General features: G+C 45.6%; 1 protein-coding gene across 1 annotated transcript in view; it reads right to left on the bottom strand.

The window, feature by feature from the left end:
- The window catches only part of ankmy1 (ankyrin repeat and MYND domain containing 1), an 80,890-nt gene that overhangs the window by 52,124 nt on the left and 9,911 nt on the right, over positions 1-18,855 (bottom strand). The window contains exons 3-6 of the mRNA XM_078210132.1: positions 14,304-14,776; positions 9,690-9,906; positions 4,262-4,426; positions 585-1,066 (exon numbers count right to left, since the gene is read on the bottom strand). Of these exons, the coding sequence (XP_078066258.1) occupies positions 585-1,066; positions 4,262-4,426; positions 9,690-9,906; positions 14,304-14,776 (1,337 nt within the window). The remainder of the gene's footprint in view (positions 1-584; positions 1,067-4,261; positions 4,427-9,689; positions 9,907-14,303; positions 14,777-18,855) is intronic.

Here is an 18,855-nt window from a genome sequence, read left to right as displayed (position 1 = left end):
CCACCGCCGAGAAGAATGCTGAGGGGAGGCCAGAGGATCCTGCACATTGTATTTAGTATTGGAGGAAGGAAGAGTAGGAATCTGACTGCAAGGCCTATGCAGGGAAGCTGCAAATTCGATTCCTATGTTGAGTTAACTTGTTAACCATGATGGTGCTCCAGTGGGCCTCAGGACCCTGGAGTTATTGAACCAAAAACATCAGCAGTCTTGGGTTTGCACTGCAGATGGTGGTCAGGTGAGGGCATTCGGTGTGTGGTTGATGTCATTCTCCATGGTTGCCACTCATTACGAGGCACACAAGCGAAGTGCTCAGGAATAGCCTGCCATGAATTTAGACTGAAATTAGCTCAAGTTAGTGCTCCCACTAGATGATGAGAAGATGGAGATTGGGTGGGTGGTGGGTGGGGGTGAGGGGGAGGGGAGTGGAGAACAGAATGAGGGAAAGTAGCTTGCACGGTCATCAGTTTACAGTGAGCTGGGTCGAGCGGGTTGGTGGGTAATGTGTGTGGGTTGTGTTCAACTGTTTGCCTTTATTACGAGGCCCCCAGCAATACAAGTGAGAGAAATGGTCTTGTTGCACCTACTGAGATTTCATCGCTGCTATTCTCCATAGTCTCTCATTGTGCTTGAAATCAGGTGAAATCAAGTCTTTCTCAGTCGACCTCCTAAAGTGCTGGTTCCTACTTAAGACTTGAGCTGCACGCTGCAACTGTCGCTCAGTGACATCGAATTGATAGTGACGCAAGCTTCGTGACGATTCAAAGTGAGCCGTTGAGGGAGGCCCTGCTGATGGAGACAGTATGCTCTCCGTATCATCGCTTTCCAACTCTGTGCCTTCCTCCTCCAGAAAGTCCTCGAAATTCAGAATCTCCTCCTCCTCCACCTGCTCCTCCACCTGCTTTAGCTCGCTTGAGCTTCCCGGCAACGATGGAACAGTCACAATCTTCCGGAAGCTTATGCTGCCCAATCGGATCTTGCGGTCGTAAATTGCGATTCGTTTGGCCATCTTCACCTGGGTGGTCAGCTCCTCATCTGATCCCAACTGCGTCCCCTTCTTCATTGGTGCCTGGAGGGAAAGGAATTCAACATGAGCTCACCACAGGGCATGCGGTACAATCAGAACCTCTGCAGTGGAAATACCTGAGCGCAAGGTATCCAACCAGGTTAAATGGAGACACTTTTGTTTTGGGCCTTGGAGAAAGAGTGGAGTCAAATTGGAAGTAAAACATGAGGTTACATTTGGTGATTTGCCATTTTCAGTCCCAAGGTTGGTGATACATGGCACAGAAACCAGCTTATTCAATTCATTGCTCGGACTGATTCAAGCCTATTAGAATAGAGCGGGGGGGGGGGGGGGTGGGTGTCAAGGTGCAGTAGAATTAGCCCAGCATTAGAATTCCCTGTATTCCTGCTGAGGAACATTTACTCAGTAAAGGAATCAAGAGTTATGGGGATAAGGAGGAGAAGTGGAGTTGAGGATTATCATTTCAGATCAGTCAATATCTCATTGGCGGAGCAGCCTTGATGGGCCAAATGGCCTACTCTGCTCCTACATCTTATTAGGTTAGTTTGACTGACATGGCAACGTAAGCTAACCAAAGAGAACATGAGCATGTTGCAACACACTCCAAAATCTGGGTGTCAAAGCTTATGATTCAAGCTCTGTCCCAATGGTTTCTATTTGTACTGAATGCAATGTATTACTGTCAAAAAAAAGCTGGCCTAACTAAGGGCAAAGGCTGCAAACTCCAGTGAGGCCCAAAGATGGGTGCGGGGATCGCTGAGCACACTGAACCCATACCTGCTGCCTTCCAAGGCAATGCGCTGCCACCTCATTTAAATGATTACTATGTACGGCCAGTCCTGACAATACTGTTGAGTGGCTGCATGCCTGAGTAGGAGGTACATAACCATGGGAGGCTAGAACAATTTAAATGCTGGCTTGTATCTTTTAATGGAGCAGTGCATTGTGGCTGTACCAAGTGCTGGAACTGATTACAGAGCAGCCTATGAGCAAAAAGAATACTGAATGATGGCACATCACGTCGTGGGCTCCAAGCTACTCCTACATTGCATTAGATGCCTTAGTGGAGAAGATGCAGAGGAGGAGTGTCACCCATCCACATGGGCCAGGGCAGTCTCCAGACACACTGCACCAGATTGATGGCCCAATAAATGCCAGATTGGGTCTGCAAGAAGTTCAGTGACCTCACAAGAGGTCACTGAAGGTCAGTGAATGCACCTTCAAATGCCTTCAGATCTCTCTTCACCTATGCCACCAGCTCCATACATTGCTCAATACACCCATCACTATCAGAGCCCATATACAGCATTCATATTCTTCACCTCACTCTCACACACTTAGCACTGTTGCAAGCCTCACACCCACATGTGGTGAGTAACTCACCTCCTGACTCGTCAAAGCCAGTCTACCATCTACAGGAGCATAATAGAATGCTCTTCACTTTCCTGGATGAGAGCAGCTGCAAAAATACTCACAAAGCTTGACACCGTCCAAGACAAAGCAGCCCGCTTGTTCAACATTCCATCCACATACATTCACTCCCTCCACCACCGATAAACAGTGGCAGCTGTGTGTACCATCTACAAGAACTCACCAGGGTTCCTAGGCAGCACCTTCCATACCCACGTCCATTACCAACCAGAAGGATAAGGGCAGCAGGCACCTGGGAACATCATGACCTGGGGGTTCCCCTCCGAGTCTCTCACCATCCTGACTTGGAAATATATTGCCGTTCTTTCACTTTCACTGGGTCAACATCCTGGAACTCCCTCCCTAACAGCACTGTGGGTGTACCTACACCACATGGACTGCAGCGGTTCAAGGAGGCAGCTCAGCACACCCTTGTCAAGGGCAATTAGGGATGGGCAATAAATGCCAGCGATGCCCACATCCCATGAATGAGGGGAACAAAATCACAGCTCGCACAAACTGTCAGCTCTTTAACCAAGACAGGTGCACCACTTAAACAAATCATACCAGACTCACTAACACACTTCTGTCTTTTGCCCAGGACAAGGTGAAGGACAACCAGTGGCAACAGCACTGATTTGGCAGTGGGAGGTATGGCTCTATGTCCTTACCCTGCTGGTGAAGATGGTGTTTATCTTCGTGTGGCTATGACTGAAGCTGCAGTCTGTAGCAGTGCTGGAACCATTGGAGATGACCGTGTCCTCACATTAATCCTTCTTCTCACAGTCCACTTCGAACCCCTCCTGCCTTTCCCCTTCACAATCTCTTCTATTTTACAAGTGGGAGATGGTGGTGTGGTGTTAATGTCACTGGGCTAGTAATCCTGAGGCCCAGGCTATAATGGTCTGGGAGCATGGGTTCAAATCCCAGAATAGCAGTTGGTGGATTTTTAAATTTAATGAATAAATCTGGAATTAAAAGCTAGTTTCCAAAATGGTGACCATGAAACAGTTGCCATTATAAATCCATTTGGTTCACTAAGGAAATCTGTCGTCTTTACCTAGTCTGGCCTCCAGATCCACAGCCATGTGTTTGACTCTTAACTGCCCTCTGAAATAGTCTAGCAAGCTGTTCAGTTCAAGGGCAACGAATGCTGGCCTTGCCACTGATGCCCAAATCCCAGGAAAGAATAAATAAAAAATAGGAGTAAGGATGCCCCCCTCCCCTTGCTTTCTATCCTTTCTCATCTAATTCTACCATTGTAACTATCTATTCCCTCATTTAAGGGAATGAGATGGCGTAGTGGAATTGTCACTGGACTAGTAATCCAAAGACCCAGGGTAATATTCCGGGGACCTGGGATCAAATCCCACCAAGGCAGATGGCGAAATTTGAATTCAATAAAAATCAGGAATTAAAAGTCTAATGATGACCATGAAATCATTGTTGTAAAATATCATCTGGTTCATTAATGTTGCTTTCGGGAAGGAAATCTGTTGTCCTTACCTGATCTAGCATAGATGCGACTCTAGATCCAATGCAATGTGCCCCCTCAAGGGCAATTAGGGATGGACAATAAATGCTGGCCCAGCTAATGACACCCACATCCCATGAACAAATAACAAAATGCTTGTCTCCTTGCCCCTTAAACACATCTGAACTACTCACTCAACCATTGCCTTTCCACATTCTCACTGCATTTTGGGTCATGCCCATTCTGAATAACTCCATCAATGAAGTGAAGCAGAATCTGGTTGTCCTGTGAAATAAAGAAAATGGATGTAGGGAAAATTCTCAAGCTTGGTGTTAGCTTCAAGTGAAACAAACCTCTTTCTTGTTTGTGAGTCTGTAGATGTTGCTGTGTAGAAAGGAGCCAGTGGGATAGTAAAGTGTCGCGGTGCAGTTGAGTGCAGAAACACCCTCATTGTTCAGCTTGTTCACATTTGCTCCACTATCTAGCAGCATGTTGGTGATAAATCCGCTGCAAACAACCTGTAAGAAATTGCTCAGATGAAGCTGTGTGAGATGACAAAAGTCAGACCAACATACAATCACACCATCAAAGAATGTACAGAATAGAGAGAGGCATTTGGCCAATTAGGTGTCTACTGGCTCTTTGGCGAGACAATTAATCTCACTGCCTTGCTTGTTCCCTGTGGTCCTGTCTTTATTTTGTTCCCTTCAAATTTTTTTCCAATCCTCTTCTAAAAATTGCTGTTGAATCCACTGCCCTTTCAGACAGTGCACTCCAGATCTCAACTCACCTGCCATGTGAAAAAATATTTCCTCATGGCGCCACTGGTTCTTTTGCCATTCACATTAAATCGGCGTCCTCTGGTTACTGACCACTCTGTGATGAGAAACAGTTTTTCCTTATTTACTTGATCAAAACCCTTCATGATTTTGAACACCTCTGTGAAATCTCTCCTTAAACATCACTGTTCTGAGGACAACAACTTTAGCTTCTCTGGTCTCTCCATGAAGGGGGTTAGTAACTATACGAATAATCATACTCAGTGAAAGGGTTAAACAATGCAGTCTAGTAGAGAAATACACACTAGATGCCAAGCCTGACAGACTATAAAACAATGAGGACCTGTTCTGGCAACTAAATGATCTACAGATGACAGGGAGGCAACATCAGAGTATAGGGTCATTTATTTGTTGAAGCCTCATAGTCTGAGAGAATTCATTAACTCAGAGACTTGAACATGATGGAGATAACTGATATCTACAAGCATAGACACAAGTTGGGATGTTAAGGACAACTTGTAGCTGGTGATAGATTAGATCAGCTAGCATATTCAAACCTTTACACTGATTGGTTATTATAATTAAGTAGATGTGCTCATATTGTGATTGGTTCTTAACAATTGTATCCTATGCATGATGAAATCCTAATCAATGGTTGTGACTGGGCATAGATAACTTCTATACAAATGTACAACTCTGATTGGTATATGTTAATTACTTATAATTGAATCTGAAATTATATCTGTTTGTGCAATTCTGTAATTCCAGACTCTGGATTGCTCCATCATCTGGTGTGCTGGAGTCTTTGCCAGCTCAGACTAAACAGCTCTCTGCGGTAAAGAATTCCACAGATTCACTCCTCTTTGAAAGAAGAAATTCTTCCTCATCCCTGCCTTAAATGGGTGACCGTTACTCAGCATCAAACACAATACTCCAGCTGAGTCCTAACCTGTGGTTTAGGAAGAAGTAACATAACATTCTTATTTTTGTATTCGAGGCTCCATTAATAAAGCCAAAAATTCTATGTGCTTTTTTAAGAGCTTTCTCAACTTGACCTGCCATCTTCAAGGGTTTGTGTCCCTGCGCTCCCAGCTCTCACGGTCAGTCAACAACATTTAAAATGGGACCATTTATTCATTTGGTCTTTCCTCATTCTTCCTTCCAAAAATGTCACCTGACAAGTGTTTGCCCATTTTACCAGTCTGTCTATTGTTGTGTCTTGAAGAATTGACACTAGGAAGCATGGAGGGTTATAAATAACGGAGCTTTATTTACAGGATTGTGTTCACTTACATGATTGCCTCTTCTTCACAGTTTCCCCGCGCAAGCGACCTGTAATGTCACCTTTGGTGAATACATGAATATATTAATACAGCAGTCCTCTGTGTAGTCAATAAGAATCAATACAAATACAGAACATTTCCTTCCCCTTAAACTGAATGTCCCCAACAAATTCAAAACAAGTGCAACAAGGACAATAATCAATAAGTCAGATGGTCTGGGGGTTACTCTCGGAATAGCTTACAGCAAATTTCTGACATCTTCGCATTGGTTGTAATCTCTGGTGTTTTTGTCTTTGCACGAACATTATCAATAATTGGTTTGACTGGTGTCGACGTAGCCACTAGAGGTTGACTTTGTATTTGATCTGAAGGTGAGGTGTTGTTTTCCTCAACAGTGTTTGTCGGTGTCAGGGTGGCAGGACTTTGTACGGTTGAATCTGTATTCTCAGGAAGTTCCAATTCCTTCCAGGATCATTTCTTCCAGCCACATCTGGTCTGCATGTCTCCTCCAGATAACGTCATCTCTGGTTTGGACAATATAAGAGATGGGTCCAGTCTTTGCAAGGATCATGGCAGGAACCCACTTCTCTCCTGTGAGAAATTCCTAGCCAAAACTCCTTGTCCCAGGTGGAATACTTTGATTTGCTTCCCTGCCATTCCATCTGTCCTTGTTGTTCCTGTTGAATGATCTCTTTAGTTTTTGGAGGTTTCAAAAGATCGAATGCCGATCATAGCCGTCTCTTCATCATCAATAATGCAGGAGAGGTCTTGGTTGTGGTACGTGCGGTATTCCTATATACTTGCAGGAATTTGTTAAGATGTTTGATCAACAAACTTTGTTCCCTGGTGCTTCATAAGTCATTCCAAGTCAGCCTGATAGCATAGAGTACTCACCTTGCCTTCAAATATTTTGCTTGCCTTCCTTTTTTTATCTTCAATTTAACTGTGATGTCTTTCATCCTCCCCAATTCTCCATCAAACACAACAGTGTGCTTCTTTAGAATATGTGTGAGGCCTGATTCTCCATTGGTCATCAGGTTGACTTCAGCCCAGTTCAGTTGAATCTTCTCCAGCTATGTATGACCCATCAATGCTGGATAGTTGCCCTTTACTACGTGTAGAGGCAAATCTGCTGTTTGCCTGTTGAGTTGCACAGCTACTTCAAAGTGGCCCTTCAGTGGAATCATTTCACCCTGTGTATGTCTTCAGTATTATCCATGAAAGCTTCAAGGGAATGTGTCTGAAGTTTTCCTGGCACTAGTGAGACTGATGCCCCAGTGCCAACTTCCATCCTTACTGGCGACCCATCAGCAGTGGAGTGGCCCAGTACCTCTGCAAAGCAACAGCACTGGCTAGCACATCCAGTGATAATTCCTTCTCAGACTGAGTCACTACATGTTTCTCGACCCATTTCTTTTATTCTGTTTACATGCTGTTTTGGTTTGTTCTTATTATTTTTAATCATAGTTTGCTTTTTCTTCCAACAGGCAAGCTTCATGTGTTCTATCATGTGTTCTATCATGCTGGAATCTATCATTAAGGAAGAAATAGCAGGAGACCTGGAAAAGAATGGTTCAATCAAGCAGACGCAGCATGGATTCATGAAGGGAAAGTCATGTTTGACTAATTTACTGGAATTCTTTGAGGATATAACGGGTGCGGTTGACAGAGGGGAACCGGTGGATGTGGTGTATTTAGATTTCCAGAAGGCATTCGATAAGGTGCCTCACAAAAGGTTGCTGCATAAGATAAAGGTACGTGGAGTTGGGGGTAAAGTGTTAGCATGGATTGAGGATTGGCTATCTAACAGAAAGCAGAGAGTCGGAATAAATGGGTGCTTTTCCGGTTGGCAATCAGTGACTCGTGGCGTGCCGCAGGGATCGGTGCTGGGGCCTCAACTATTTACCATATACATAGACGATCTGGAGGAGGGGACTGAGTGTAGGGTAACAAAATTTGCGGATGACACAAAGATGAGTGGGAAAGCAAATTGCGTGGAGGACACAGAGAGTCTGCAGAGAGATTTGGATAGGCTAAGTGAGTGGGCAAGGATCTGGCAGATGGAGTATAATGTCGGTAAGTGTGAGGTTATCCACTTTGGAAGGAATATTAGTAAAATGGACTATTATTTAAATGGTGAAAAATTACAACATGCTACTGTGCAGAGGGACCTGGGGGTCCTTGTGCATGAATCACAAAATCTCAGTTTGCAGGTGCAGCAGGTAATCAAGAAGGCAAATGAAATGTTGGCCTTTATCGTGAGAGGGATGGAGTATAAAAGCAGGGAGGTCATGCTGCAACTGTACAGGGTACTGGTGAGGCCGCACCTAGAGTACTGTGTACAATTTTGGTCCCCTTATTTAAGAAAGGATATATTAGCTTTGGAAGGGGTACAGAGAAGGTTCACCAGGTTGATTCCGGAGATGAGGGGGTTAGCTTATAAGGAGAGATTGAGTAGACTGGGCCTGTCCTCGTTGGAGTTTAGAAGGTTGAGGGGAGATCTTATAGAGACCTATAAGATAATGAAGGGGCTAGACAGGGTAGAAGCAGCGAGGTTATTTCCACTTACAATGGAAACAAGAACTAGGGGGCATAGCCTCAAAATACGGGGGAGTCAATTTAGAACAGAGTTGAGGAGGAACTTCTTCTCCCAGAGGGTTGTGAATCTTTGGAATTCTCTGCCCAATGAAGCAGTAGAGGCTACCTCGTTAAATGTGTTTAAGTCACAGATAGATAGATTTTTAACCATTAAGGGAATTAAGGGTTATGGGGAGCGGGCGGGTAAGTGGAACTGAACCCACTATCAGATCAGCCATGATCTTATTGAATGGTGGAGCAGGCTTGAGGGGCTAGGTGGCCTACTCCTGCTCCTATTTCTTATGTTCTTCTTCACCACAACTTTGAAATCCTTTGGGAGCATTCTTACCAAAAAAATGCTAAATGGCTAACGAGCATGAAAATGGGAGAGAATCGTGCTTTGTTTTGGGCAAGTAAAAAATCAAATCTTACCTCACTCTGAAAAAAAATGCAAGAGTGTTTCCCATCAGCAGGGGGAGGGGGACGAAGCCTAAGCTCACTGAAAGCCGGCAGATTGAACTCAGAGATCTGTCTGTCATTGCCTCCCCCAGCTACCGCTGGCCTCCATGACTAATCACCCACCATGCTATTGTTGCCCTCTGCAGCTGATCCTTCCCCCCCCTGCCCAAACAACCCACTTGGACCAACTGCACCCTCCCTCCCTGCATGGGTCATCTGATACCCCCAGCCCCGCACCACTCTCCATTGTCGTGGAGCTCCACAGCAGTGTCTGTGGAGGGCGGTGTCTGATCCACTGTCCCACCCAGACCCAGTGTGTGAAAGGACAGTGTCTGACCCACTGTCCCACTCACCTGATGAAGGAGCAGTGCTCCGAAAGCTCATGCTACCAAATAAACCTGTTGGACTTTAACCTGGCGTTATGAGACTTCTTACTGTTATGGAGGTGTGCACACCTCTGAGTGTTATGACAGGATGCTATATAACCCACAGCAGAATACTCCCAGTGCTGAGTCAGTATCAATTCACCAACAAGGGAAAACAAGGAATGCTGACTCTAATTGAGATCAGGAGCCCCCGGCAGGGTGGGAAGGTTTTTCAGTGTGCTGGATCATTTCTGACAGTTTGCTAACAATGCCACTTGTTATGAAAGTTCCTTATACATACACAGGAGTGATACTTACTGAGGCACCAATCAGTGGTATATGGCCATTGATATCAGCAACATCGGCACTCACTAAGTTAGTTTTGAGAATCTTGCGCACTCTCTCATGGTCCCCTTCTCCGGCTGCAGTGATCAGTTGTTCGGAACTGCATTCAATCGGTCCTTTTGGACCGAAGTCCTCTCGATTTCCTTCTATTAAAGCTGCCACATTCCATGTTTGCTTTGCCTGAAAGTGCCTACAAGAAAGTGAATTTGGCACTGTGTTAATGGAGTGTGCATCAAATTTGGGGTTGTCAACTCTGATTGGACGTGTTTCTAATTGGACGTTACATCATGTGATCACCCACCTTCAAATGCTCCAAAGCAGAGGTGGACTTACAATGAAACAGACAGTGCTGCAGCATAGGGCCCGGTCAATGGGAGGGTCCCAAACTGAGAGGTGGCTGTGGAATCACCAATCAGAGTCTGGTAGCTCTGAATTTGCTGATCGGTTCATTTGAATTTCTTGAGCCCATCAGCAGACAATGGAGAACAACATTGGGATCTGACTGGTGGAGTCCACTTAGAACAGGAAGAAACTGTGAGTCCCAGTTGAGAGGTGGTGGTGATTTGAGAGCACTTCTGAACTTTTCTCTGTTAGTAAAGCAGCAGCTTTTGACATTCAGGCAGGCAGCCTGAGGCAACAGTGAGGTCACCGATCTTGCATCAGGGTGTGGACCTGTGAGGCCTTCAGCGAGGACCGAGGAGGAGGAGTTGGTCAACGGCTGTCAAGGGGAGCAGCGGGACAACTCTCAACCTCCAGACTAAGGCTCAGGAGGCTAAAGAAACCACGTCACTGAGGGGCGTGGGTGGGGCATGGTGTCACTGGGGAGTGGGACAGGGTATTATGTCACCGGGGTCCCCGGTACACAGGCAGAGCATGGGGGCCCCTGAAAGTGTAACTTCACCTCTGCTCCAAAGGCAATCCAAAGCCCCGTCACTGCCTACGCCAAATTCATCCCCCCCCCCCCCACCCCTTCCATCTTCAATATTATTACAATAACACAATTGATACAGAAATTTCTGGAAATAGTCAGCAGTTCAAGCAGCATTGGTGGAGAGAGAAACAGAGTTAACACTGCAGATCAATCATCAATAATCACCCTGAAGCATTGGTGGGAATTTCCTGTCCTGCCCACCCAAGACCAGAAATTCCTGTCGGGGATCAGTGGACCTTTCAATGATCCATCGAACTGTCTGTCCTGCCCACTACAATTCCCAAGCTGGACATAACTGGAAAATTTATCCTGTTATCTTTGCTTTTTTTCTGCTATTTCTATCATTTTCTGTTTTCCTTTCCTACATCCAGAATATTTTATTTCCAGTTTATTACTACAAGAGACCTGCAAAATATTTGCAGTGATATTGGTATCTTTATTGCAACCGTTACTGCTTTAAATTCCTATGCTATCCTTCCCAGGCCAACCCTCTCATTCTATATCCATCACATTCCATTCATTCCTCATAACATCCTCATCTCACAAATTGCTCTGATGTTATCTACGTGTTCCAGTCCATCCTCCAATGTCATGCCTTTCTTATTCCATTCCCCCAAACATTGCCCCCTCTGTGCCATCCTCCCCCTTTCCACTCTCTGCAAGAAGGGGCATTTTGCTGTTGGGCTCCTCTTAACTACTGTTCATTTTCTGCACCAATCCCCCCCCCCCCCCCCAACCCCCTCTCCCCCCCCATTCCCATCCCACTGCCAACTATTAGCAGCCACATGTACTCCATGTGCTCCAATCCTCCGTGTGCCATGTATCTCTGCGTGCACCGGGCACTGCCTGACAAATCAACCCATTGCAACAATGCAAGTTAACAAGGCCACAAAAAGCAAAGGAGGACAAATTGCTCGGGGGATAGAATTTGAAAGCAGAGATATTGTGGACCTGCTAAGATTCAGAAGAGGGGTAGGTGGACAGGGCTTGGAAGTATCAAAACAGGTTGACATGCTAGTTTCCTGACCCATTTTGTCTGAGGTTAATTCCAGGCTGACAGGACAAGGCAGCTAGCCAATCGGGCTCATTAAGAGCCTTGTTGAAAGTAAGTTAAGGAGGGCCATTGGGAGGCAGGTAGGCCTGAGTGGCAGGATGTGCAGGTGTAGCAATCCCTGTAGAGGGGTTACCCTCTCCCCCCACTTGCCCCCACCAAACTGCTGTGGACTGGCTGCTTTCTCCATTTTGAATTTAATTTTAAAAAGATGTTGAGAGGCCACCTTCATGCTGAACTACCCGCTCAGTTACTTACCATTCAATGCAAGCTGGCCTCTGATTGGCCCTCCAGCTTTGGGAACCTGTCTGCCAGCCTGGGCAGGGAACCTGTCTCTATGCCAATCAAAAAGGTTCCCAGAAGGAAAAAGCAATAAAATGGGGAAATAAGAATACTGGTCTGAATTGGTCTTGTACACTTTAAAATGGAACACTAGTGAAACGGAGAGTTAAGAATACTGGTCCCAGCTGTTCTTTGCCTTCCTGGTGCCCTGACAAAAATTCCAATGAGTGACTGTTTCCCCTCACAGGCAGAGTAAGGACTCCTGTTTTCCAACCCCAAAGTGAAAATTCATCCCCTCATGGTAAACTTATCTGGTGCTACAACACTTGGAGTTCTGTGCAAATTTCTCAATGTTATAGAAGTGATATGGAGATAGGGGAGAGAGTGCTACTGGGATGGTGCCAAAACTGGGAGGTTCTGCAAATCAGGAAAGATTGAACAGGCTGGGTCTCTTTTCTCTGGAGAGAAAGACTGACAGGTGACCTAACAGAGGTCTCTTAGATTATGAAAGGGTAAGCGTAGAGAAGATGGGGGCAATTCACCCCCAAAAATTCTAAGTGCCGAATTCATGTAAAAACTGGAGTAAATCCCGCTGTTTTTTCAGCAGGAGTTTCAAAATGAATCTCCCACACTCTGTAAATCCCATTGAAAAGGAGGGTCGGGGCCTATTGCCGCCGGAGAGGCTGGCAGCATAGCACTGAACGGGCCACTGCACAAGTGCAGATCTGTTATCACTGAGGTCAGCGCATATGCAGTAGGCCCTGTCTGCCAGTCTCCCGATTGCTGGCCAGCTTGATTGCTGGCCAGTCCCGCGACCCCCGCATTGCTGGCCATACGAGCCCCACCCTGCCGCCCCCCCTACGTACCGATCGCTAGCCCTCCGAACATGCCCGGGCCAGCCTCAATTCCCCCAACTGCCCCCATCTCCTGATTTTTTTTTCCCCCCTCCCTCACCCACCGGCAGCACATACCCCCCCCCTCACTGCAGCCCCAACCCGCCCCCCATGCAGGTTGCCCCACCCTGATGGCCAGCCCTGATCGTTGCCCTCCCCCCCCCCCCCACCTCTGTCACCGCTGAGTGCAGAGTGGCAGTGGGATTCGCCACCGATCACTCCTCAGAGGCCCCGACCATTAGGCGCTCCCCTCTTGACATTGCCCTATGCCTAGTGGCCAGTGCCAAGATGCCCCTGGGCATTGGCACTTTGCCCCTTGGGCAGTGCTAGGGGGCCCAGGCTGACACTGCCAAGGTGGCAATGCCCAGGGGAAACCCACCCCCAGCACCCGACCCTCTGGGGGGCCTCAATTGCCCCCCCCCCCCTTCACTCCAGCAGGGTCAGTGGGGCGTTTAGTATAGCTTCCTGCAAATGGGGAGCTATACTGCATCCTGCTGGAGTGAACCACTCCTGGTGGGGGGTGAGAGGCTGCGGGCTGGGAGAATCACCCCAGATGTTTTCACTTCCAGGTGAGATTAGAATCAGGTCAAAAATATAAGATAGTCACTGAAAAACTCAACAGGGAGTTCAGAAGAAATGCTACCCACAGGTGCTTAGAATATCGAACTTATTACCACAGGGAGTAGCTGAGGTGATTAATATAGATGCAATGAAGGGGAAGTTTGATAACCATGAGGGAGAAATAAGTCAATGGATTTGTTGAAGGGGTTAGACTAGGAAAGGTAGAGGGAGGCTCATGTGAAACATAAACATTGATATGGTCTTGTTGAGCAGAATGGCCTGCTTCCATACATTGTACTTCAGTACAATCTAACCCAAAACAAAAACAGACTAGAAGTGTTCAAAAAATAAAGTATTTGCATTGATGTAGTGCCTCTGGATGTCTTACAGTGCTTCAGAACTTGTGAAGAAATGTGACTGGAAAATTTACCCCATTGTTTTTGCTTCAGGTATGCTGGTTAAGGGATGAATATTGATCAGTACACCAGGGAAGAACTGTTTGTCCCTTTGCCGAGATAATGTCACTGGATCTTTTATGTCCACCTGAGAGGGCAGACAGGGCCATGGTTTAACGTGCCATGGCACCTCAGACAGTGCTGCACTCCCTCAGTACTGCACTGAAGTGTTAGTTCATATGTAGAGATTGAGGCTGTATCGGGGAGGGGATAGTTGCTAAAGCAATTCAGTTCCTAGTCTCTTCTCCATTCATGCTACAGTGAAGAGGCCTGGGAGGAGGACTTTGCCCATCCTCCCGCTGCCTGGAGGAAAGGAGATAAAACTTGCACGATCAAGGAACACATGAACAAAGTATGTACATCATATACCACTAATACTTGGCTAACATCCCAGAATAATCTAGAGTGGTATACCTATGCCTATGGATGTGCAGCTGCATTTTAACCATCAAAGGAGTTTGGTTTGTGATGGTGACTTTATCTGTTCTGTCCTCATCTCCCAGTTCTTCTTCTTCTTGAAAGAAATGTCTGTCACCGTCTCTCGTGTAAGACCGAGTAAGAGGCAAGTGGTCTGCATCTGTGGAGTAAGTCCCAATCTCGGCAGGCAGAGTGTAGTTGTCATCAAAGAGTAACTTTTTGTAAGGGTAGAAGAAGGGGTCCTCTTCAGGGTCATTTCTCCAGAAGTACTTCTCCTTGTAGGTTTTGAGTGGGATGTCAAGCTCTTTGATGTCAGAATTATAAAGTGGGTGATCCTTCACCGTGAAGGCTCCTGGAATTTTGGAACAGAGCCTGATGAGGTGATTCCGGTACCACAGGCCCACATCTTGGCGGCCACTGGGATAGGTCAATACTCCAGGGCCAAAACGCTCATCGGCTTTATAAAGCCCCTAAACGAAGAAGAAAAAGAAAAATTCCAGGTTACAGAGAATACAATGTGAGGCGGAATGGTCCAGGGATAATGCATTTTCATTTATTATGAAAGAAGTTTCATCAAACCAGGAGATCAGAGGCTGCAGGAGTACAATATAAAGGGAAAGACTCTTAGTACTGTAGAGGATCAGAAGGACCTTGGGCTCCGGGTCCATACGACTCTAAAATCGGCCCCGCAGGTGGAGGAGGTGGTTAAGAAGGCGTATGGTGTGCTGGCCTTTATCAATCGAGGGATTGAGTTTAGGAGTCCGGGGATAATGATTCAGCTATATAAGACCCTCGTCAGACCCCACTTGGAGTACTGTGCTCAGTTCTGGTCGCCTCATTACAGGAAGGATGTGGAAAAGATTGAAAGGGTGCAGAGGAGATTTACAAGGATGTTGCCTGGATTGAGTGGCATGCCTTATGAGGATAGGCTGTGGGAGCTCGGTCTTTTCTCCCTGGAGAGACGTAGGATGAGAGGAGACCTAATAGAGGTATATAAGATGTTGAGAGGCATAGATCGGGTGGACTCTCAGAGGCTTTTTCCCAGGGTGGAAATGGCTGCTACGAGAGGACACAGGTTTAAGGCGCTGGGGGGTAGGTACAGGGGAGATGTTCGGGGGAAGTTTTTCACTCAGAGGGTGGTGGGCAAGTGGAATCGGCTGCCATCAGTGGTGGTGGAGGCAAAATCAATAGGGTCTTTTAAGAGACTCCTGGATGAGTACATGGGACTTAATAGGATGGAGGGTTATAAAAGGTAGGGATATGTTCGGCACAACTTGTGGGGCCGAAGGGCCTGTTTTGTGCTTAGTTTTTCTATGTTTCTACAGCATGATCTTGCATTCATATAGTATCTCGTTAGGTCGCAAAGTGCTTCATAATTTTGGCTGGGAATGTCCATGCAGCTGCTGCTGTTCCACATTCCTGACTTTTCTGGGAGCTCGGTGGGAAGAGGGTCCTCTGGATAGTAATTGTCCACTTCCCTAATCCTGGGACACCTTTGCCAAATGTAGCACCCGGATTATCCTGTTGGATCATGCAACTCAGTCGAATGGGCTAATAACCACAATGAACAATTCATATGCCACTATGTATTTACTTAGCCAGTAGTTGGGGCGGTGGTGACCAGATCTATTGACTTCAATTTCACAACTTGTCTAATGGCATTCATTACCTATGGGTTGTGAGGCAGTAATATAATCACTGCCAGACCCCATCAGTGTAAATTTTAAGCCACGTTTCCATTAGTTTGAATGTATCTCAAATTACTAATCTCAGAGTTCCAATTTAGAATGTACCAGACTGTGAGTGACAGCCCTGTCATCCCCCATAATAATCAAATTGAAGAAACAAGTAACGAACAGGGTATCAGAAAAACACTGCTGGATCACCAGGTTATGTGGGGTACATGTGACCTACAGCTCATCCTACATTAGACCCTTGATCACTACACTACTGCACAGGAAGATTAGTGGTGGAACAGTAAAAGGGAAAGTCACCAGAGTCCCAAATGACCATAGGCTGCCTCTTCCTTTGAGGAAGAGAGCTGACTGGTGATGATTTTAACCTGAGGGTCACCACACCTCAGGTGAGGGGCAAGATTGAGAAGATGGGGCCTTCATGAATAACCTCAGCCTGTACGGGAATTGAACCCACGCTGTTGCCATTGCTCTGCATCACAAACCAGCTATCCAGCCAACTGAACTGAACAGTATACAACAATGCACCAGTTCCAAAATGGTCCAGGGAATGTATAGCTGAGGGAGGAAGAGGCCACTGAGGGACCACGATAGGAAGAGGGATGGCTTGTGGGGACTACTTCAATTCCTTCTTCCCCCATGTGCTTACCTAGCTTCCCATTGAACACATCTATACTATTCACCTCAGCTTACTCCACATGACAATTGCCTGAATTTTACCAGCATGCCTGCCCGAGGCCCATAAGATCCCATCTGAGGCCAACTGAGAATGCCATTCTGCGAGCCTCACCCGCCCTGATTCCAGAGTGGGCGTGCGGTAAAATTCCAGCCAATGAGTTTCACATTCTCACCATGCTGAGTATGGAAATTTATCCTAAATTCCTTACAACCCTCCAAACATATGAATTAAGAGCAGGCCTTGGCCACTTGGTCCCTTGACCCTTCTCTGCCATTCAATAAGTTCATGGCTGATCTGATTGTAACCTCCCACCTACTCCCAACAACCTTTCACCCCCTTGCTTATCAAGAATCTATCTAGTACTGCCTTAAAAATAATCAAAGTCTCTGCTTCCACTGTCTTTTGAGGAAGAGAACTTCAAAGACTCACCGCCCGCAGAGAGAAAAATACTCTCATCTCTGCCTTAAATTTATTTTAAAACAGTGACACCTAGTTCTAGATTCTCTCACAAGAGGAAACATCATCTCCACATCTACCCTGTTAAGACCCCTTAGGATATGTTTCAATCAAGTCACCTCTTACCATTCTAAACTCTAGCAAATATCGGTCTAGCTGTCCAATGTTTCCTCATAAGACAATTCACCCATTCCAGGTATTAATCTAGTAAACCTTCTATGAACTGGTTCCAATGTTCCTTCCTTAAATAAGGAGACCAGTACTCCACACCAGGGGTGCCCAGACTTTAGTGACTTGAGATCTATTTTTTTTGATAGTCACCCTAAGACGATCCACCAGTGCTGTCTTCCCACCATCCCACACAGGGACATTCAAACATGTTGCACAATATAAGCCGTATACTGCCTGCTACGGATTAAAAGAAGGAAAATGAACCAAGAACATTCTTCCACTATTATGTAAAGATTTCCTTCCCTAAAGGGCATCGATAAAGCAAATGGATTTTTACACCATTCTGGTACTTTTGTGGTCATCGGAATTTTAACCTGGTTTAATTAATTGAATTTAAATTTTACAATTGCATGATGGGTTGTGAACTTTGTCCTCCAGATCATTAATCCAGGCATCTGGATTACAAATCCTGTGACATAACATACGCTTTGGTACCCGAAGTAGCAAAGGTTTAATGTTGTTTAATATTCAGTTGGCACTTATTCTATGGGTCTAGGATGTCTTTTATTTTTAACATGGATGTGAATAAGTGAGGACAGTTTTGTGCTGTCAATCCTTACCCACTAGGAACTCGATTGAACCCTAAGGGTTAAAATCTTACAAATATGCAGTCAAGGATACCTCAACAAGGCTAGGTGAGAGTTACTTTTCATCAACCTGAGCAAAATCTGACTTCAAAGCATCAAGGCTACTATCTAACCCATTGCCAACCTAGTTAACAAGTGAAAGTATTTTAAATATACACGAACTGCATTCTGCTTTCAACACATGGGAAGCATCTTATGGATAAATTTTGCAGTTGCCTTCACCAAAAATGCACAACAGTTGTTTCTATGGTATCTTCATGTAAAGTTTACTTTTACCTTTCCCACTGAGCTGAAAGCTGCACCATGCATGTGCTGAGTTTTCAGTGCACAGAATGCATGCGGTGAACTGGAAACTAGTTCCTGATTGACCAGTCAACTGCGATCAATGTTTTGGGCACTCTGCTGTACATAGTACTCCAGAATACTTTTGTATTCAATTCTCCTCACAATAAACAAGAACATTCTACTGGGTTGTTGAATGACTTGCCTTTTGTAATGCACTAGGACACCCAGATCCCTCTACATCTCAGAGCTCTGCAATCTCTCACCATAATTTTATTCTTTCCAAATTTCCTCATTGGATTTAATATTACCTAGCTTATATTTATGGTCCCTAGTTTTTCATTTCTGCCCAAATGGAAACGCCTTCTCTACATCTACTCCATTGAGTTCCATCAACTTTTTAAGGATTTCTATCAGGTCACACAATCATCATTCTCCTATGTTTGACTTTTGTATTCTATTCTTCTTCAAATAAACCCTCCTGTTTTGCTTGTATGTTTATAGCTTTTCTTTGAATGGCATTGCTACTTTTAATGATTTGATAACCTGTATCCCCAGATCTTTCTATTCCTCTATCCCAGTTGTCCAAACAACTGTGATCCCCATCGTCCTCCTACCAA

Source organism: Mustelus asterias, chromosome 3 (genome assembly GCF_964213995.1).
Source record: "Mustelus asterias chromosome 3, sMusAst1.hap1.1, whole genome shotgun sequence".
In the NCBI taxonomy this organism is placed as follows: Eukaryota; Metazoa; Chordata; class Chondrichthyes; order Carcharhiniformes; family Triakidae; genus Mustelus; species Mustelus asterias.
Note: the sequence above shows the minus strand (reverse complement) of the source record. Positions and strands in the feature narration are given on the sequence as shown.